Source organism: Lycorma delicatula, chromosome 8 (assembly GCF_047948215.1).
Source record: "Lycorma delicatula isolate Av1 chromosome 8, ASM4794821v1, whole genome shotgun sequence".
In the NCBI taxonomy this organism is placed as follows: Eukaryota; Metazoa; Arthropoda; class Insecta; order Hemiptera; family Fulgoridae; genus Lycorma; species Lycorma delicatula.
The window spans coordinates 84037413-84061097 of NC_134462.1; the positions used below are offsets into that span (position 1 = coordinate 84037413).

General features: G+C 32.8%; 1 protein-coding gene across 3 annotated transcripts in view; it reads left to right on the forward strand.

Annotated features, from left to right (window-relative positions):
- Positions 1 to 367: 367 nt before the first annotated feature.
- LOC142329331 (UMP-CMP kinase 2, mitochondrial-like) overlaps positions 368 to 23685 on the forward strand; it is a 58591-nt gene continuing 35273 nt past the window's right edge. The window contains exons 1-4 of one of the 3 annotated variants that reach the window (XR_012757469.1): positions 368 to 713; positions 7988 to 8108; positions 15574 to 15775; positions 19506 to 19733. Coding sequence is in view for 2 of the 3 variants with exons in the window: in XM_075373817.1 (XP_075229932.1) it covers positions 651 to 713; positions 7988 to 8108; positions 15574 to 15775; positions 19506 to 19733 (614 nt within the window). In the remaining variant the exon portion in view is untranslated. The remainder of the gene's footprint in view (positions 714 to 7987; positions 8109 to 15573; positions 15776 to 19505; positions 19734 to 23685) is intronic. The other 2 variants (XM_075373817.1, XM_075373816.1) reach the window with 2 other exon arrangements.

The following is a 23685-nucleotide window of genomic DNA, read 5'->3' on the forward strand; positions in this document are numbered from 1 at the left end:
GAACTGTGCTTCCAGATAATTTTAATTAACGTCTTCATTAGTGAAGTTGAAGAAAACACTGTTTTTATGTTATATTAGTTATATAAATGGGCGTTTTTCGACGGTTCGTAATTTTTAAAAATGTGTAAATTTTAGGGTATGCCGGGATAAACTATAACAAAGGACCAGATTGCAGCAATCTAGTATAGTAGCAATAAGGAGTTAACATTCATACACATCATTCTCTGAAGTAATAGCTTACGGTAGTTTCGGAGGCTAACAGAAAAAGAGAGAGCAGAACAAGGAGCTTAGGAAAATTTTTATTAGTTCTTTTAAATCGAATCATAATGTGAACACTGACCGAAAGCATCACCTTAATCAAGTCAGTGTTATTCACTTAATGTATTTACTAACCTCAGTTTAATATACCCCGTTAACTTCTTTTTACATTTCAGCTTTTGTTCTGAAATTACTATATCAGAAGACGTATCTGCCTCATTTTCCTAAACAAAGATCATATTTTTTATGAATGTAAAGTTTTTATTGATACGAAAAATGAGGCGTTAATTTATTATTTTTTAAGCAGATAAAACTTCCGTCCATTTCGTTGTAGTATTGTAATGACTCATTACTTAACAGTGTTGTTAACAGTATACGTGAACTGAATTGCAATGGAAGACTCGGTAGTTTTTAAATGTGTGGATTCTGTGATTAATGTTCTTGAAAATGAAGAGGTAATTTTATTTAAATTATAGGAGCAGCTTTACATACTGTTACATTTTATTAGAATCATTTCAGAAATAATTTTTGTATTCATTTTGTTAAATTGACTAGTTTGCATCAAACAGCGATGTTAATTCTATTATTGCTGTTTAAACATTGTATTATTTCATCAGCAAATTTATCTTTATATAACGTCAGCTACAACATTAAAAATTACTAAATTAAAAATGTTAATAAATTATGTATTTAATAATCTAGATAATTTCTGATCTGATAATTTGGGAATAGCATATTACAATGGACTTCTTTCTACTCATACGTCATTTTCAGAAACTGCCTGATAGATGGGAAAGTTCATTGTTTTGTTAACAGATTGTTCTTTTGTAATTGAGTAAAAATAAACCGAAAATTAAAGGACTGTACCAAATAACCATGCAAATGTGAATTTTTACAAATTTTATATTTTATTGTGAGCATATTATTTGTTATATTCAGTTATTACTTAATGAAATTTAATAAATCTAAGTTGACTTTCACGTTGAGGAGGGATTGCTGAACCGGTGACTAGCCTTTTGCTATCAAAAGTACTGTTGCAATATCATTCTGTATAGTACTGTTAGCAATGCCAATATTACTTTAGGCGTGCCAAGTTTGACTAAAAACTTTCTGCCTTTAGAGGCATAATTAATCTTACTGTTTTCTTTTTCAGAAAAGGAACATCAGTTGATATTCTGATTCAGTTGACTGAGACTTAGTATACTAAGTCTCAGTCAAGCAAGGTATATTTTAAATACTTTGTGTAATTTAATAGTTTCATATAAACCCTAATTTAATCAGTCTACTGTTGTGGACAATTGCATTGTATGCAGTGCTAATTATTAGGTATTTTGAATGATAGCTTAAATAAAATTTCAGTTGGAAGCATATTTAATTTCTTTTTCATTTTGGATTCTCAAAAATTGTACAGGAAGCACTAGTAGTAGTAAATCATAAAATCAAAAACTTTTAGGCATATTACTTGACCAATCACAGCCAGCTGAACGTGTAGGCAATAATAATAGTAAGTTAGGTCATTTGTTAATGTTAGAACAATCCATTAATATATATTTACCAAAATGGTTGCTTGGTCAGGATATTTAAACTTATAACACAGAATATACAAACAGTAATATGCAAATTATTAAGAAACGTAACTATTCACTTCTTATTTTTTTTTACACTTTTTTCATTTGTCAGTCCTCTGATTCTTGTTAATAACTGCCCAGATCTTTATAAATCTTACCCTGTTATAATTCCATTATTATTTTCTTTTATAAAATAAATTCTTTATAGAAACATAGGAAAAATAAAATATTAAAAACAAACTTCCAGTCATGAAAATTTGACATATCTAAATACAACACTGTTTAACATGATTTTTGTAACATTAATGAAAACACACTTTTTTTCATTTTTTGTGTAATTTTATTAGTTATTAAAATATCTATTCACAAAAATGTCCTACCACTTCCCATTTTAGAGTACCTGTTATACTTTCTACCTGTTAACCTGTTTTGAATTACCTGGAATTTTTTACACCAAGTGATTTTATTAAATTTTACATAATAGGCAAGTTCTTCCAGTCTTACAAAAATATACGGATAAATTTAGTCACATATGTGGAAGATTTACTTTAAAGTCATAGACTAGATCTATATCTCAGAAAATCAAAAGTCTACATTTTAGTAATTGCTACTTTTGCATTATTAAAATCAAGGGTATTCAAAAAAGCCAAAGGGCAAGATTGAGTATTCAAATTTGCCTTCAGCACTAAGGCCCATTCCTCACAGCCAGGAATTACCAGTGCCAATTGCACCTTTAAACTTGGACAATGTTATGTTTCCCAATGATTCTCATTCTTCATCAGGATCTGATTTGCAACTTCGTGAGATCGACCTAGATTTGTTAAAACAAAAACTCAAACTTCTTGGCTCCAGATCTCAACAGCAGAAGTTGTTAGAAGTATTTCACGTTACTGAAGATGAGATATAACATTTTCAAGTTTTTATAAAATGAAAGGATTGCTAAGCGTCTGTTACGGTATTGATAGTTTAATGAATGAACTTAATACGGAACCTATACCTTCGGAGTGGTGCATTTTCACAGATTCATCTAAATACCGCTTAAAAGTAGTCTTACTTCATACTGGAAACGAAAAACCCCTTTAGCTTATTCAGTGACAATGAAAGAAAACTATGATACCTTGGCTACCATATTAAATGAAGTTAAATGAGAACAGTATTAGTAGATTTAAAAGTGATAGGTATATTGGTAGGACTTCTAGGGGGTTTTACAAAGTATTGTTTTTTTATACCTATGGGACAGTTGGGCAACAAAATAATATTTTGTTAAGAAAGATTGGCCCCATAAAACTTCTTTTGAACCAGGTACTTCAAATATAAAGTATGCTCATCTCTTTGATCCAAAAAAGGTGTTTCTGCCGCCTCTCTATATTAATCTTGCACTAATGAAAAACTTTGTTCAAGCTATGTACAGGAAGGTAATGGTTTCAGATACCTAAAAGAGCTATTTTCCCAGTAAAGTGATGTAAAACTAAAAGAAGGCTGCTTTAGTGGACCTCAAATAAGGAAACTTTTAAGTGATCTCCTTTTAAAAGAAAAATTAAATGAGAAAGAATTGGGAGCTTGGAACTGTTTTGTAAGTGTAGTGAAGAGATTTCTGTGTAATAAGAAAGATAAGAACTAAAACCCTCATAGATGAACTCTTAAAAGCATATGAATTAATAGGATACTGCATGTGCTTAAAAATGTATTTTTTACACTCTCATTTGGATTTTTTCAGTAAATTTGAGTGTAGTAAGTGATGAACAAGGAGAGATATTACATCAGGACAATGAAAATATGATACCAGAGATGCTAGGATCCATCTATAATTAGTGACTACTGCTGGTTTTTAAAAAGAGAAGATTTTTCTGAACACAAAAGAAAAAAAGTGGAAGATGTTATCACTATGTAACATTTTTTATTGGATATGACTTAATAAAATGTCTTTAATTCAATTTCACGTGTTTTAGATGTAAAATACATTTTATTGAATATACATTACATTGCAAAAATATGTCATCTATTTTTAGTCAAACCCCGAACTCCTGTAAAAAAAAAAACTATGTGTTACTATATTTTGCATATCATCTATGAATTTAGTACCAAAAAATACTTTAAATACAGCTATTTTCATCATTGTTCAATTTGTTGATTAGCATAACATTCTTCTTTAGTTTTCAATTTGTGGGTTGGTTTACATTCGTCTTCTAGTCTGTACTACTTCCTCTTCCTTTTTTGTGTAATTTATGCAGTAGTAACTTCCATCATCTGTTTTACATATTAGATAATTAGATTTTTACTACCTTTTTCCATTCTGTAGGAACTTTTTAACTGAGCTTTCATGTCTTAAAACAGACTTACTTATTCTCCATTTTTTTTACACTCGTCCAAACACAAGTACCTTCTGTCTTGATAACTAATGTTAGTTATTATTTTTTCTTCAGATAATCCTGGCATTCTTGAATATTGTCACTTGAAAAGAAGAATTAGCTTAGTTTTCTTCTGTGTTCTGAAATTCAAGCTTTCACTCCAATGAAAATAGTTCAAAGTTCTTACCAGTATAGTACTCAAGATCCCTTTCATTTTCTGCCTCTACCAGTTTCTATCAAATCCTACTCAAAATATAAATTATACTCAGATTTTAAATTTGTCAAGATAGCAACTCTGTATTTAAGCTTAGTTGTAGATAACAGTTGAATAAACCTTGTCATCCACTAACACCATTTCGATATCCATTTCTTTGTATCAGCTATGTTGTCATTGAAAAATGAGTATCTGTTAATTGTAGACTTTTTCTTCATATAAATCTCTGAAACTTGAAAAACTATTTAAAGCTATCAGTAACTCTAATATTGTTTTTATTCAAAAGGACCCAGGCCAACAAGTTCTTGAGGACATGAAAAACTGCATATTCACTCATCCAGAAATTATCATAGAAAGTTATCTTAACAAATTGGTCTGTCAGTAGCTACTCCTTTCAGGTGTAAAAAAATTATGTTGCAAGTTTATTGCATTGATACTCATAAATTGAAAGAATTAGACAATGAAAAAATTAACACTATTGTTACTGGTTACAATCTTTTGTTGATGAAAGTGGGATTGAGTTGCTGGACCATTTTTATTGTATTGAAGTTTGGTTTCATCTAGACTATAGGAACTTTTTGAACTGTGAAATAGTATATGAAGCAGTAAAAATCTCTATATTTTTCATGAGCTATTAAACATACATAAAATAGTGTTTGTTATGTTCATCTTCACTTTGATAAGTTTGTAAATCATGAAGTTTATTGTCAACTTATTTAACAGTTTAATGAATTGTTAAATTAAAACAAATTAAGAATGTTGAGAATTATAATGCATTATCCTATCTCTCATACTGTTTATGAAATGACATCCATGTTGTAAGAATATTTTGGTAATCAATTAGCTTAAAACTTCTGGCTGTCTTCAAATCTTACACTACAATTTTTTTCTCATCTGGGTTTTTTAAAAAATTCTCATATACTTTATAAACTGAAAGTGAGATTACAAGTATTATGAAAAAATGCACATGTGAAACTGATAAGAAACAGCATCAAGGTCAGAGGAAATAACTCAATGTCTATTATTAAATTAAAAGTTTGTTTTTATAATTTGAGTGTGATATGAAAAAATAGTTCAGATATTCATGAAATTTGGTTTACATCCTTTTTAAAATGCTGTGTTCACCATTAATATTTCTTATTACCATCAGGCAAGGAATTCAGCTTAAACTCTTTAACTGTTTAAAATATCAATACCGTCAAATAATTTGAATAGAGATTAAGAAATAAAAAAAAATGGTACAACATGGCTTCTGCAAAGCCTTCGTGGATGTTCAAGTCATAACAGTTTTTGTCATGTCTGTAATAAATTTATGGCTAAATCTAAAAAAAAGACTATTGCTGAATTGATAAAAGCAGCTTATAAATTTTATTTTGATTGTGCCCTCGGGGCTCAAGAAAAATCTGGGCGCCTCATGTTATTTGCATATTATACTCAATTATACTTAACTGAATGGTTGAAGGGGAAATGACGAGCCATGCCATTTGTTGTACCGATGGTTTGGCATGAACCTAAGAACCACTTTACCCCGACTAATACTTTTGTATGAAGAATATATTTGGATTTTCATTTTAAATAGAAAGTTCATGAAATATGCAGATGTATACTTGGCTCTAAATATGTTTACACAAGGAGAGGAGTTACCTGTACCTGTACCACCATCTAATTCGACATTGCTAGAAAAACAATCAAAATGAAAATGAAGCAGTGATGTTGAAGAATTTCTTCCTGCATCTGATGAGAAATTAATTCATTTAATTCAACAACATGAACTTAATGATTTAGTTTGCAATTTAAAGTTATCAAAGCAGCAAGCTAAACGTTTGGGGTCTAGACTACAACAATGTAATCTTTTAGCGGAAAAAACGAAAGTTACTACTTTTAGAACACGAAATAAAACTCTTTAAACTTATTTTACTATGAAAAATTCATTGTGTTTCTACTGATGTTGATGGCCTTATGAAAAATCTTGGAATTCAGCATATTCCTGAAGAATATCATCTTTTTATTGACTCTTCTAAAGTTAGCATGAAAGCAGTTTTATTGCATAATGGTAACAAACAGCTATCCATTCCAATAACTCATGCAGTCGACATGAAAGAAACATATGAAACTATGGCATCAATGTTAGAAGCAATAAAATACAGTCCGCATATATGGCAAGTTTGCAGTGATCTGAAAGTTGTTGGGTTACTTAATTTGTTTACAAAGGTGGGTTTATGAAATATTGTTGTTTACTTTGTCTTTTGGGATAGTCAATATACAAAAAGTCATTACCAAGTAAAGAACTGACCATTGCAGCAGAAATTTTTGGCCGACGAAAAAGATATAAAGCATTTATCATTAATTGAGAAGGGTAAAATCATACTACTGTCACTTCACATAAAACTTAAACTCATGAAAAATATTGTAGAGGCACTAGACAAAGATGGACCAGGATTTAATAATTAAAAATAAGTTTTCGTAACGTGATTGATGATAAGCTGAAGAAGGGTGTATTTATCAGTTCGCAAATCAAGAAACTGTTTAAGGACTCAACTTCTGACAATAAACTTAGCGAATGTGAACTAGCTGCATGGAAGTCCTTTGAAGGTGTTGGTGTTTTTTAGGCAACAGAAAAGATGATTTTTTTTTTTGTTAATAAGCTGTTAGAAAACTACAAATATTTAGGATGTCATTAAAAATTAATTTTCTACACTACCAACTAGAATTTTTCCCTGAAAATTTAAACTCTGTCAGCAATGAGCAAGGAGAGCATTTACATCAAGATATTGTGACCATGGAGTATTGGTACCAAGGAAGATTGGATCCTAGAAGGGTTACTATTGCTGGTTTTCTTTTTTTTTAGAGAAACTTATCAAAAAAGAGAAACTGTTAAGCAAAAAAGTTTGTCAACATATTTTAAAAATTAAAGGTAAGACAATTCCAATGATTTAAACTTCTAAAAACTATTACTTTAAATACATTTCCAATTACTTAGAATTTTATAAACTGTTATTTTAAAATTATATTATTGTATTTCAATTTATCTGCCTTTAAATAAATAAAAATTTGGTTGATTTAAACAAATCTTAAATGAATACACATGAATAATAATTTTTTTTTTAAATACTGATTTCACAGTGACTGTGTAGTTATTGTTAATGTTAAATAAATAGTATATATAAAAAAAACAAAACATATTACACAAATTCTGATAACATTTATGAATTCAGCCCTCAAAATTATTTAAATCACCATGTACGATTCCAGATACAAAAAAATTTTTTTTTTTTTTTTTTACTATTGTAATTGGCACTACTATTAAAAAAAAACATAGTCCTTTTAGTTGATAAGAAAAAATCATGATTTATGTTCCTTTTTTTGTTTGTCATTATGTTGGAACAACATAATGAAAAGTCCAACATAACACATTAAGAATTTTTTGGCTTCCTTTTGTTTGTTTACATGTAAGTAATCATTAGATTACCAAATATTTTTTAACTTTTTGTAACAAATTATAAAACTATCTTTTTCTTATATACAATAAATTGAAAAATTAAAAACTTTTGGAAAATAAATTTATTATAATTAGGTTATGTTAATTTATATTTCATCAGAATTCTACATCACCAGAAGTACATGAATTGATATCTATTTATAACAAGAGTAAATCTAATGTGAACTTTGTGGTTGAAAAGAAGAATCCATTAATTGTGTTTGAAGGATTGGATGGAGCAGGTAATTACTGTTTTTTTTATTTTTAAGTCCATTATATTTTTTATTTTTGTATATTAAACTGATCGCTACCATTAACACTTGTATGTGTAACACTCACTATAATTAAATTATTTTCTTATGTGCATAATTTCCTATGATGAGTAAAGTAAGTAATGTATTTTTCCTCTACAGATTGTTATACAGTGATTTATTGCTTTATACTATCTGTCTTAACATTTCTTATAGCCATAACTATGATAACTAACTTAAATTGTAGACCTATCAGTTATATTTGCTTGCTTCAACAATGTTCACCACACAGTTAGCCCCTGTAGTGAATAAAGTTAAACATTCAGTTGTTGGTCTAGATATCATCTTGTATTTTGGTAGCCTTGGCATTCTGATGTACTACAATATATTCACTTCTGTTAAGAAGGCAAAATGAAACCACTTCACAACTAATTTTTAACTTGTAAGCCTGGTGTAGGTGATTGTTTTTCTTGATTATACATGAGAGCTCTGCTGAATAGTAGAGGTGATTTGGGGACATAGGAAATTTTGAAATTTGTGTTGTTAGGCATGGGGGAGTGTCAGCACTGAACAACTTATAGGGTCAAGTTAATAAAACATAACAACTTCATGTTATAATCTAGGGTGTAGTGATAGCTTTAAGTCAAATCAAAGGGAGTAAACAGTTGAGTTGCAATGCATTGTGACCTGGAGTAGGACTGGGAGATCAACAACCCTTCAGTGAAGCTGATTCAATTGAATCTGAACCATGTGGCTTTGGCACAGGACATTTTGGTGTGTAGTGTTTCAGAGATGAGTGCTGATTTAGCACTCGTCTCTGACCCTTATCGATCCCACTCTCGAACAGACTGGATAGTATCGTTGGATGGAACTTCTGCTATTTGGGTATATTCACCTTTATGGGTGAGGGACTCTCTGTGTAAATGTATGTTTACAAGAATGAATATCGGCAACACCTATTTCTACAGCATATATATGTCGCCGAACATAAGCATGGATAGATATAAGGAGACAATGGCAATACTTATTGAGGGTATAACTGTGCATCACCCGGCATTAGTTGTGGGTGATTTTAATGCATGCTCTGCATCGTTGGGCTTTGCCTACACTGATGCACAGAGTAGATTGCTTATTGAGGCGGCAGCAGATTTGGACCTGGTGTGTCTTAACACTGGGAAAGAATTTACTTACCAGAGAGGCATATATGGGTCTGTAGTGGATGTCACCTTTGCCACCCATGCCCTTGCGGTTAAAATTTGAGACTGGCGGGTGTGGGAAGGTATACAGGGAGTGACCTCCAGGCCAACCCACCGGGTCGGAGTGATGAACACGTCTTCCCAATCAGTTGATTTGGAAGTCGAGAATTCCAGCATTCAAGTCCTAGTAAAGCCAGTTATTTTTACACGGATTTGAATACTAGATTGTGGATACCGGTGTTCTTTGGTGGTTGGGTTTCAATTAACCACATATCTCAGGACTGGTCGAACTGAGAACGTACAAGACTACACTTCATTTACACTCATACATTTCATCCTCTGAAGTATTATCTGAACGGTAGTTACCAGAGGCTAAACAGGAAAAAGAAAAGACCACCAGGCTGTCGTTATGGCGATTGACGATGGCAGACATCGTGTCATAGGGCAACACCTGACTCAAGGATGGAGTGTGAAGGGAATGGATGCCCATATTCGAAGAGGGCCTTGATTTGAGGAAGGTTAAAGATGTGATGAGACAGAAGGAAAGGTTCAATTATTAATGGATTAATTGATGGCTTGTGATGGTCTCCTACCCCGAAGGTGTTACAGGCTGGTCATCCACCTGTTTATTGGTGGAATGAGGAAATCTCACGGAAACGCAGCCTAAGGACCAATGCCTATTGCAGCCTCAGGGCCAGAAGGGAAATTCAGCAGCCTTATTTCCATTCAACTAGGGAACATTGTAAGGTACTTTACAAACAGAGAAGGAGGGAGCTACAGAAGCTCATAAGGGAATCCAAGAAGGCTTACTAGCGGAAACTTATTGAAGAGATTGAAAAGGATCCATGGGGAAGACCATACAAGATTATTGTTAAGTATGCTGTGAAACCTAAAGTACCCATTAGTATGGATATGGAGGTAGCACATCATTGATGGATTATTTCAACATGGACTGTGATTCTGGTGACTACTTCAGGTGAGGTAGTGGATCTACCAATGTTCATGAAGGAAGAATTGATCACGGCAATGGAGTGTATCTCTCGTGACAAGGCCCTTGGTCCTGATGCGTTACCGAAACTTGTGATTAAATTGGCAGTCCGAGCTAATATAGATGTATTTCTCATCATTTATAATACCTGTCTGAGAGAGGGGGTATTCCCTGAAGCGTGTAAGGCAAAATGTCTTGTATTGTGCCAAAACCTGGACGTGATCTGGTGCTTCCATCGTCTTATCATCTACTGGTGATGATTAATACATAGGGGAAAATCATGGAGTTTATGCTCCAGCAAAGGCTGATTCGTGCAATGGAGGATTCAGGTAGCTTGTCAGGGAGACAATATGGTTTTCAAGCTGGCAGGTCTGCACTTGATGTGGTGGAGGAGGTGATAGGCATGGCTCGGATTTATCTTACAGAGCGTAAAATGTGTGCGTTGGTGGAGTTGGACTTGAGAAACGCATTCAATTGCATTTCTCACATTGCCATTGCGAATGTTCTCTGGAATCTGCAGGTTCCTGTAGAGTGGAGAATGGTACGATTGTAGGGACCATTGATTGGGGTGTGCCGCAGGGGTTGGTCCTTGGACTGACCTTATAGGGTATATGATGTAGTCCTTCGAATTTCACTTCCAGAGGACGTTGCTGTGGTCAGCTATGCGGATGACATAGTACTTGCTGTCGGGGCTACCGCAAAGAGAGAGATTGTGGACCAAATTACAAAAGTTGATGAATACTTGGTAAGAATGGTGGGATGCAGGAGAGAAAGGTCAGTGGACTTACTATCTGATTGGGAATGTAAGGAGTTGGTGCGGTAGGACTCGCTGATCAATTTATTATAGTCTTACGCAATTCCTGGACTGGTAGGTGGTTACAGGTCTTATCTTTTTAGGTTCACTCTTGACCATTCAGGCCGCTGTCCAGTCTGCAATGTTGAGGAAACTCTGTTGTACGAGGTTCCAGGATGCGCGGAGGTGCATGCCTGCGTGAAACAGTGGACTATTATTGCAAATTATAGTAGAAGAGTTTTAGAAGAACTTAGAAACACAGAAAAAACTCAAGAGATGACAAGCATTGGAGGGTGTTAGGTTGGACAGGTCTGCGGCTGAGTGCCTTAGGGGCCCTCTCAAGGATGAGGGGAGTTGCTTTGGTGTGGTGAGGTTGTGGACACTCTGCTCCCAGTACCTGAGGGCATTACTCATGTTTTTAGTGATTATGGCTGATGGGTCATGTGGATAAGTAATAAGTTGGTAAGTAGTTGAGTTGTGTGTGTATTAGATGGTGGGAATGAGTTTGTGTACTCTGGGTGAGATTGTGGAAATTTAATTAACTATTGTGCTTTGGTGGATAAGTTATGTCTTGTGGCCATGTCTTCATGATTGTTGTGCGCATGTCTTGTGTCGGCTTGATTGTATGAATGTATAAATGTGTGTAGTACATCTTAGTATCACACACTAGGTAGTTAGGTATGCTATGTTCCTGGGTGTTTTTCTCTGTTAGGTATTTGTGGTGTGTAGTGGTTTGGTATGAATGATGTTTGCTTGTGGAGACCGAATGTGTGTATGCGCGCTTACCCCTGTTCCTGAAGTAATACTTTATTGGCGGGAGGTGGGTTCGCCAGGGGTTGAGGTTTAGTCGGTAGTGCGCAGGAATTCATCCGTATTTTCTGTAACAGCTTGCAGAACCTGTTAGTGAGTCCGACACTGCTTTGGCACCCATAAATAGGGTTCCTCCACCTAAAAATAAAAGGGTGTGGTATCCAGGAAAACTGAAGATAGAGTTACAACTACAGGTAGTTGGATTTTTTTTTAAATTCCTTGGCAATTTAGGTTTTCAAAATGGGATTGCACTGGTGTCCATCATTCTACTGTGTGTAAAACTATAATCTTTATTATTTACAAGATTATTGCTAAAATTAATAACTGACCTAACCATGTCAAAGACTACTGACTAAGTGGAGTGTGCCCTACCTCAGACTTCTAAATAACGAGATTATAACTATATTTAAGTAGTTGTTTCTTCACTTAATGTACGTCAAAAGTGAAGTTATAACTACCTTTGCGGAAAAATGAAGTTTAACTGCAGGGGGTAGTTGTAACTTTCTTTTATTCATACCAAAAGTAATTAGAGCTTAAAAATACCATAGTGTTATCCTCAACTCCTTTTTATCCACTTTACCCATTGAAGCCAGCTCACACCTTCTTACCATTTAGTTGATCATGGATGCTTGGAGTGATGTACAATATACTTTTGCCATCAAAACTTTTTATAAAAATAATGACAGCAATAACGGAGGCTGCATGTAGAGAATTTTGACTCCATGATCAAGTACTGTCAGAATATGCAGTTAACACATGTGTATGTAATTTTGAGGGAACATGTTCATCAATGAAAAAAGGATCTCAGGCAGTGTGCAAACTGCTCAATCAGCAGTCATAATAAGTCTACACTGTTTAGTTTGTTGTCATGCAGTATCTTTACTGTTGCATAGTTCAAGTGTTTGAATAATATTGCTGCAGGACTTACTTTACCATCTGTACAAGTTGCAGATCATCCAGGAACTGAAACCAGACAATCACATAATGCATCAGTTGTGTGAACAAATGGTTGTAAAGATAAATGAAGACATGACTTTGTTATGAAACTCTGAATGTCAGACAAAGCTCATTTTTACCTTAATGGATTTGTTGATAAATAAGATTTTTGTGTTTGGGCACAGGAGAATTGTACACAGTTATATCAATACCTGCTGGATAGCAAAAAGGTTACATGTAATGTGCTGTGTCATTGTGTGGCATAGCAGGATCTTTTTTTTAAAAAATGAGGATGGTCTGACAACTACAGTCACAACAGATCCATACATCACCATGCCGGAAAACTTTATTGCACAAAAACTACCAAAATTATAAATTATTGACAACACTTGGTTTTAACAAGATAGATCAATATCACCCGCAACACGATTATCAGTAGCTGCTGTACATCAATTGTTTGGCAACACAATAATTTCAAGAAATTGTGACATTGCATGGCTCTCAGATCATCTGATTTGCGATTTCTTCTTATGGAGTCATCTTAAAAGTAAAGTGTATAGTAATTGACCTGTTATGACAGAAAAATTAATAACCAAGATCTGAATAGCAATAGCTGAAATTCCTGTTGAAATACTGCAAACCTTGCACAGTTTCACTATGAGACGATAGGAATGTCTATGCAGAGACAGAGCTCACCTGCAACATGTGATCTTCAAAAAATAAATTTTGTGTATGAATTCATATGTGGCATGCTTTTTTCATTTAAATGTTACAAATATATTTATTTAATATAATTTTTTCATTAGAATATTTCATTTTCAAAATTTCCTGTTTTCCTTTATAACCTGTATAACTAAATAAATAATACTTAATGTAAAAGAGTATCTATTAGTTTCTGTAAAATAAAAATTACCAAAATCTGTACATAAATGTTTTTAAATATCTATTTGCATCTCGGAGTTGGGAATCTGAGTGGTTTAAACAAGTTTTTTAAGCTAACTTTCTACTTTTAACTGAAATTGTTTAAAACAATACAACATAGCCTTTAAAATAAAGAAATAAATACCCTTTTTTTAGCATTACATAATTTTTGTTATTTAATTATCATATCATTAACAAACAAAATATGAGTAATTAAATAATTTTTCTTTTTTTATAATGAACATTATCTATTTTTTAATATATACTGAGTATATCTATGCCATTTTCAGGACTGTTATACTGTCCTGATAGTAATTAGTAAACAATAGTTTACTAACACCAACTGATTAGTAATAGCATCTAACAGACACAAAATAGCATTAACCAGATGGTTGGATAATCAACATAAGTGTAAACAAATAATAATATATTCAATTTAATGTTTTATATGATATGCAGAATCATATAAAAATATGAAAATTGAGAAATAGAAAATTGCAACTACATATGTAACATTCAAAGATCAGAAATTTTCAAAAACGTTTTTTTATTAAAAAAAAAAATATATATATATATTAATATATTAATATATATATAGTGAATTTCCTAGTTAGTAAAAGCAATTACATAATATTTTATTTCTTGATAAAAGAATAAGTTAATTTTTTACCTTTTTTTCTATTCTAATCTTTCTTCTGGCTGTGATGTATGTAAGCATCTAAAATATAAAATGAAAGACAAAGTTGTTTTTTCTGATAGTAATGTTGTTCACTGTACAGTCTTGCTGTGGTGAACAAAGTAAAGATGTGAGTTTACTTACTTAATGGTGAATGTCACCATTATTTCTTTGACTTAGTGAAAAAGTTTATGGGAAACCGCTTCAATCCTAACTTTCTGTAATACGGCTGGCATGAGTTTCTTATTAATTTGTAAATAGCTATGCCAATTCCTGCAGTATCTTACCTTATATCAGATCACCTACATCCTTTTTGATTATGGCACCGTTACTTTTCAAGAGGATACCGATAAGGCAATCTATAGTTAATCAGTTGAAGGTTAAACTTGATATCTGAATACCTAAGTAATATATACTTATTTAGTTTGTCCTGAATATCACTGTCACTATCACTTAGCTAATAAAGATAAACTATTGCTTTAATATTAAGAATATAAAAAAATCCATCGCTTTGCTAATAAAGATAAACTTTGTATCTGAATACCTAAATAGGACGTAAAATTATAAATATAATCTAACCAAACTTAACCTACACTAGCGAGCAAAGTGAGCATTACAATTTTATTTATTTATTTTAATTCAGTATAGCCTTTCAGTGGCGCCATCTAACATCTAACTGACTAACTACAGATCACCTTATCGGTTGCAAGCATCTTCTTGAAAAGTACCATGGCACCTCACATACATGAATTGTCAGTTATAAATTGTAAAAGAAATTATCATTAGTTTTTTTTTTACTCCATACAGTTTTTCACAGTTCAAACTAAACAATTTTTCAGGCCCATCCTTAGTCTTTTCTCCAGAGATCCATGAAATACCCTTAACTTTTGATGAAATTGTGCTTGTTTGTTTTTTTTACTTTTATGTGATTTCCATTTTTACTTCCTTATGCAGTACATTTAGCTTTTTATTAATCTGCTTTCTAGGAACCTTATCTTGCTTATCTAGGAACCTTAATAAATCACTTGCTTGTTTACAAATTCATGGTAGATTCCTATTCTTGCTCCTCTCTTTAGTTTTAGGTTTATTAGACTTAATGTATTTTCATTTTAATAAAAAATTTTTTTCCATTTTAGGAAAATCAACCATTATGAAAGTACTAAATGAACGTATTAAATGTAAAACAATATCAACACCACCAGATAATATTAAACATTTACGTAGTTACTTTGATAATAAATCTACAGTACTAAGAAGAGCTTTTTATTCACTAGGAAATTATATAGCCGCAGAACAAATTAAATGTATGTTAAAAGAAACAGCTGTTCTTGTGGATAGGTAAATCAAAATTATTGTAATTATTTAATAATATTTTACAATGCAAATTGAATATTGTTATTTTTAAAAAGTTTGTAAATAATAACATTAGAAAACTACATGAATTTTGCACATGGTTAAAATAAATACCCACCACTTAAATTGTAGTTTCCTTATGTAGTTATTTATAGGTCTATGTATAAAATTTTGTGCTCGAAAATCCCTAAAACTAATAAGAAGATCAATTTCATTAAAATTTAGATATGCTGTAGTAGTATTTCTCAAGTTAATATGAAAATTTAATGAAGATTGGTTCAGTCATTCTTGAGTTATGCTCAATTTAAGGCCAAAAAAATCAGATGAGGCTGGGTCGGGGCAGACAGCCATTGATTTAACGTAAATGTTACAGACCTTGGATGAAGTTCCTCTGAGCTAGACAGACCAACTTATCTGTAGAGTTAAATGGAAGAGCTACCATTGTATTGTTTAAACAAAACTGAATTTCCAATGGAAAACTTTAATTCCTTCATTTAGCCACCTCTACAGATAAATTGTCAGTCTGTCAGCATTGACCAGTGTCCTCAACGTTGCAAGATAGACCAAACAGATTGTTTTCAAATACAGTTTTGAAGCGTTTGTCCACTGCACCCCAATGGTCCTGTATCGCATCAATTTGACTGATGTTGATATTCATCAGCCTGGGGACGTTTTCGACATATGTATGGGGTGTTATCATCACTCATTATATCCATTAGTTTGGGTACAACAGCGGTAGAGGTGCTTGCGCCATCAGCATCATTCACTGAACATGCCGTGCCAGCTTCGCGACACTCCCAAAACAGACTCACTCGCTCGGTACCAGACATTGGGATACCTGTGTGCGGCCCATAACCTCCCCTTTCCAACGATATGCGTAATTTATATTTCCAGCTGGCTTTTGCACGGGTTGAGGCTGACATTGAATTTTTATACTTTTTTACGTGTTTATTTTAATTTTTTTACCCAAAAATGTTGTCCAAAATACACTTATTATTTAAGTCAATCTATCTTGACAAACTCTAAACACAAACACACGAATCACCACACTATCATGTCTAAATCGTAAGCTCACTGAATAGAAATGAAACAAGAGTTTCCAGTTTTGACCGATCTGTGCTGTGCCCCCTCCTCTCCAGCCAGCTCACCAGTTAGTTTCGGCAAGCTGACCATGTAAGTTTTAAAATGTCCACCGTATTTACGTCTCTGAAACTAATAGTTAGGGAGTTGTTAAGGCAGGACAATATAGACCGTTTCATTATACTACAAGTTTCTGTTCTGGTACCCATATATTTTGGTGTAATTTTAAAGATGTTTCACATCAAAAATTTGAGTGGACAATTAGCAGCATGGTTCGTTATGATGCTGCAAGTTGCAATGTGGAAACAACGCAAGATTCTTTTTTTTGTTTCAGACATGCCTGCTAGCCTATGTAACCTATTTGAGTAACCTGCTAGCCTATGTAAGTATTTTTAACTCTATCAATGTACTGTAATTTTTTAATAAAATGTGGTACCGGTATTTAATGACAACTTAATTTTGAAGTACATATTTTAGTATTTAATTTTTATTGTACCAAAAATATATAGAAATCAATTGAAAATGTTGTTTTAAAGTTTTTCTCAAAAACTACATCATTATTTTTCGGGAATGTGTCATACTGAAGTAAATATAGTTATTAAGACATATTATGTTTAATATTGTATTTGCACTTAACATAAAATGATATTTATCATAAATAAGGATTATTTTCATGTAATATTTTTTACTTCCATCAAATTTAGTATTGGTTTTTGTAGGTTTACTTTTATTATTATTGTGTTTATATTTGGTTTACATTTTTTTATTAGTAAATATATACTTTACATTTAGTATTATTGTTATATAATTATTACATTAAATATTTGACCAACATTAATGGTACTATATTTAAAATACTATCAGTATTGTACATATCTTGTCGTGTTCACAGTTTGATAAGAATATTGAGAAACTTAACGAATGTAAAAATTTCTTATAATACAATTTATTACTCTAAAAATAAAATAAATAATGATAACAAATATATATAACATACAGAATAGTAATTCAAATAAAAAGATATGATCTATATGTATAAAAAAAAAAATTCAACCTTACCAACAACTCTCCACATTTTCTTTTATAGCACTTTAGGATGGTCCTTTGACCATCCTCAGGAAAACAAAATGATCCAACATTTGATTTTGTTAAAAAATATTAATTTGAGTCGCAATACAGAAAAGTAAAATACAACGCATTTACTACAAACATGGAAATTATATTCCGCTTATCACATGTTCAATAAGACCACTATCACGTCTAGCAAGTTCAACACAAACTACTATGTTGTTAATAACTTGACGACACATATCCTCTGTTATCTCATTGCACGCCTCAATGATCAGCTCTCGCAGTTCAATCACTATACAAGGGTGTTTAGGGAAAATCTTTTTGTTTAGAAACCCCCGAAGAAAATAATCTTCAAGGACTGCTTATTGGTTTGAAATAACATTTCTATTAAAAGTTTCATACAGAAAATCTAAAGCAACATTAGCTATGTGTGGTCTGGCTCCATCCTGCATGTACCACTCATTTTGTAATCAAAATCCTTTTGCAAGAAGCTGAGGAACAAAATTATTACGCAGCGTGTTTAGATAATGTTCACTGTCCAAAAAAGAATGGTCCTATTACCCTTATGACTTGAGAAGGCAGCCCATACCATAACTCTTGGAGCATAATGCACCTTTTCATGAAGCATGTGTGGATTTTCAAAAGCCCAAAAATACACATTTTGTTTATTAACAACCTTATCTAGGTGAAAATGTGCCTCATAAGAAAACCAAATATTGTTCAACAATGCGTCTTGTTACACAGCCTATTCAGCGAATCCCATTCTTTAATGTTTGTTGTCAACTGTTAATTTGGGCAAAACTGTTGTTTTTTACAAATACAAATGCAAATTAGTTTTTAAAATTCACTGCACAGATTGCCAAAAAATCTCTAGTTGTGCTGTTGATTTTTTTGTTGATTTGTCCAGGCTCTTCAGCAACATTACTCTGACAACTTCAACATTCTGTGGAGAACTAACATCAGCAGACCGTTTGCGCTTACTTTCAAATACTGAACCATCACTAATAAATTTTTTGTAAAAACTATGTATTGTGTTAATTGAGGTTGACCACAGTGTTGGAAAAGGGGAACGAAACCATTGTTGTTAAGCACCACACGTTTCATTTCATTTAAAAACAACAGAGTCTTTGCGTGCTGTTCAGCAGTCAGCCATCTTGGAATGATACACAAACAGCTCATTCAGAAAGAGAAGTACTAACACTCATAAACCGCTGTCACTTCTGCCAACATAAAACACATTAATAATTGTTAACCTAAACAATTATTGACAAAACAAAATGTTGGATCATTTCGTGCGTCACCCTGTAATTGAACTTGCCTATATTTAAGTAAAAAAATTAGGAAATTACATGTAATACTGTTAAAAAAGCAGCCAAACAAAAAAATATATTTATAGACATTTCAAAATACTATTTAAAAATATGAGCTTTTCTTTAAGGTAGCTGTGTACTGTTGGAATTTAGTGCCTTATTGACGAAGCAGTCAAAACATTTATACATATATCAACAAAAAAATTTGTAAAATGGGTGTGAATTTTTATTTCAAGAATTAAATTTTTTTACAGATTTTGGAATAGTACGTGTGCATTTGCCTTAGCAAATGAAGCATCTGAAGTATCAAAACTTCGCCCAGAAGGAAATGAAATATATATGTGGCCAAAAGATCTTTTGAAACCTGATGTTGTAATATTTTTATTTGTTCCTGAAAATGAAAGAATTAAACGTTTAGCAAGAAGAGCTACTTATTCTGCTGAGGAAGATCGCTTAAAAAATGATGATAACTTCAGAGAAACGTAAGTTTTATTACATTTACTTTTTTTTTTTAATAAAGTCTAATTCCATCTAAAACGGAAAATATTTCATTTTAGAAAATTAATTTTTCAGTTTGCTGGAATGTATGTCAATGTAAATACTTTTAGTATTTTCATTATTATGTGAATGTCTGTCTAATATTACAGTCTATCTAATAGCAGTTAGAATAGTATATAGGGGATTTTATTTCATAATAAGTATATGATTTTCTACATAAAAATAGAACAGAACTTTTACCAAAAATATTGTTATATTAAAATTTAACAGGCTAGGTTAATAATTCTGTGGGTATAGGTCACACCATAATATCAATTTAGGTCTATGCTGATGATGTGCATCCCTCGTGTGTGCACTACTAGGGGGATAGTTGCTTGTAGATCTGTCTTTTGGCGTAAGCATAATCTCTATTAAAATACAGTAGGTCTCTTAATCTCTTTTCTTTTCTTTTTTCTTCAGTCATTTGACTGGTTTGATGTAGCTCTCCAAGATTCCCTATCTAGTGCTAGTGGTTTCATTTCAGTATACCCTCTACATCCTACATCCCTAACAATTTGTTTGTTTTACATATTCCAAACATGGCCTGCCTACACAATTTTTCCCTTCTACCTGTCCTTCCAATATTAAAGCGACTATTCCAGGATGCCTTAGTATGTGGCTTATAAGTCTGTCTCTTCTTTTAACTATATTTTTCCAAATGCTTCTTTCTTCATCTATTTGCCGCAATACCTCTTCATTTGTCACTTTATCCACCCATCTGATTTTTAACATTCTCCTATAGCACCACATTTCAAAAGCTTCTAATCTTTTCTTCTCAGATACTCCGATCGTCCAAGTTTCACTTCCATATAAAGCGACACTCCAAACATACACTTTCAAAAATCTTTTCCTGACATTTAAATTAATTTTTGATGTAAACAAATTATATTTCTTACTGAAGGCTCGTTTAGCTTGTGCTATTCGGCATTTTATATCGCTCCTGCTTCGTCCATCTTTAGTAATTCTACTTCCCAAATAACAAAATTCTTCCACCTCCATAATCTTTTCTCCTCCTATTTTCACATTCAGCGGTCCATCTTTGTTATTTCTACTACATTTCATTACTTTTGTTTTGTTCTTGTTTATTTTCATGCGATAGTTCTTGCGTAGGACTTCATCTATGCCGTTCATTGTTTCTTCTAAATCCTTTTTACTCTCGGCTAGAATTACTATATCATCAGCAAATCGTAGCATCTTTATCTTTTCACCTTGTACTGTTACTCCGAATCTAAATTGTTCTTTAACATCATTAATTGCTAGTTCCATGTAAAGATTAAAAAGTAACGTTGATAGGGAACATCCTTGTCAGACTCCCTTTCTTATTACGGCTTCTTTCTTATGTTCTTCAATTGTTACTGTTGCTATTTAGTTCCTGTTCATGTTAGCAATTGTTCTATCTCTGTATTTGAACCCTAATTTTTTTAAAATGCTGAATATTTTATTCCAGTCTACGTTATCGAATGCCTTTTTCTAGGTCTATAAACGCCAAGTATGTCGGTTTGTTTTTCTTTAATCTTCCTTCTACTATTAATCTGAGGCCTAAAATTGCTTCCCTTGTCCCTATACTTTTCCTGAAACCAAATTGGTCTTCTCCTAACACTTCTTCCAGTCTCCTCTCAATTCTTCTGTATAGAATTCTAGTTAAGATTTTTGATGCATGACTAGTTAAACTAATTGTTCTGTATTCTTCACATTTATCTGCCCCTGCTTTCTTTGCTATCATGACTATAACACTTTTTTTGAAGTCTGACGGAAATTCCCCTTTTTCATAAATATTACACACCAGTTTGTATAATCTATCAATCGCTTCCTCACCTGCACTGCGCAGTAATTCTACAGGTATTCCGTCTATTCCAGGAGCCTTTCTGCCATTTAAATCTTTTAATGCTCTCTTAAATTCAGATCTCAGTATTGTTTCTCCCATTTCATCCTCCTCAACTTCCTCTTCTTCCTCTATAACACCATTTTCTAATTCATTTCCTCCGTATAACTCTGCAATATATTCCACCCATCTATCGACTTTACCTTTCGTATTATATATTGGTGTACCATCTTTGTTTAACACATTATTAGATTTTAATTTATGTACCCCAAAATTTTCCGTAACTTTCCTGTATGCTCCGTCTATTTTACCAATGTTCATTTCTCTTTCCACTTCTGAACACTTTTCTTTAATCCACTCTTCTTTCACCAGTTTGCACTTCCTGTTTATAGCATTTCTTAATTTCCGATAGTTCCTTTTACTTTCTTCATCACTAGCATTCTTATATTTTCTACGTTCATCCATCAGCTGCAATATATCGTCTGAAACCCAAGGTTTTCTACCGGTTCTCTTTATTCCGCCTAAGTTTGCTTCTGCTGATTTAAGAATTTCCTTTTTAACATTCTCCCATTCTTCTTCTACATTTTCTACCTTGTCTTTTTTACTCAGACCTCTTGCAATGTCCTCCTCAAAAATCTTCTTTACCTCCTCTTCCTCAAGCTTCTCTAAATTCCACCGATTCATCTGACACCTTTTCTTCAGGTTTTTAAACCCCAATCTAGATTTCATTATCACCAAATTATGGTCGCTATCAATGTCTGCTCCAGGGTAAGTTTTGCAGTCAACGAGTTGATTTCTCAATCTTTGCTTAACCATGATATAATCTATCTGATACCTTGCAGTACCACCTGGCTTTTTCCAAGTGTATATTCTTCTATTATGATTTTTAAATTGGGTGTTGGCAATTACTAAATTATACTTTATGCAAAACTCTATAAGTCGGTCCCCTCTTTCTTTCCTTTTGCCCAGCCCGTATTCACCCACTATATTTTCTTCCTTGCCTTTTCCAATGCTTGCATTCCAATCTCCAACTATTATTAAATTTTCATCTCCTTTTACGTGTTTAATTGCTTCATCAATCTCTTCGTATACACACTCTACCTCATCATCATCATGGGCGCTTGTAGGCATATAGACGTTAACAATCGTTGTCGGTTTAGGCTTTGATTTTATCCTTATTACAATGATTCCATCGCTATGCGTCTTGAAATACTCCACTCTCCTCCCTATCTTCTTGTTCATCACGAAACCTACTCCTGCCTGCCCATTATTTGACGCTGAGTTAATTACTCTAAAATCACCTGACTAAAAGTCGCCTTCCTCTTCCCACCAAACCTCACTAATTCCTACTACATCCACATTTATCCTATCCATTTCCCTTTTTAAATTTTCTAGCCTACCAACCTTTTTTAAGCTTCTAACATTCCACGCTCCGACTCGTAGAATGTTATTTTTTAGTTTTCTGGTGACCCATTCCTTAGTAGTCCCCACCCGGAGATCCGAACGGGGGACTCTTTTACCTCCGGAATATTTTACCAAGGAAGGCACCTCCATTATTGTTATGTAAAAATGCAGAGAGCACATTTTCTTGGGAAAAAAAACAGCTGTAGTTTTCCATTGCTTTCAGCTGCGCAGTACTCAGAAGACTGAGTGATGTTGATATGGCCGTTTAAGTCATTGTGACTCACGCCCCTAACTACTGAAAGAGCTGCTGCCCTCTTTCAGGAATCATTCCTTAGTCTGGCTCTCAACAGATACCTCTCCGATATGGTTGCTCTCTTAAAATACAATAAATAAATTGAATATTTAGGTTTTGGTCACACTTTATGCAAGAATTGCCCTGCAATTACATAATGTTTACCCTTTAAACATTATGTATTGTTACACAATGAAACAAAACCTCATTTTGTTTAAATACACTAAGAAACAATTGCCCAAAAAACTAAAAACCAACTGCTGTACTATAACTGGACATACAAACTTAAGACGAACAATTTCAAGATAAACAAACACTAAATGATTACACATTTAAATGTTTGTAGACAAAATCATATAAGAGAGATTATGTAAATATA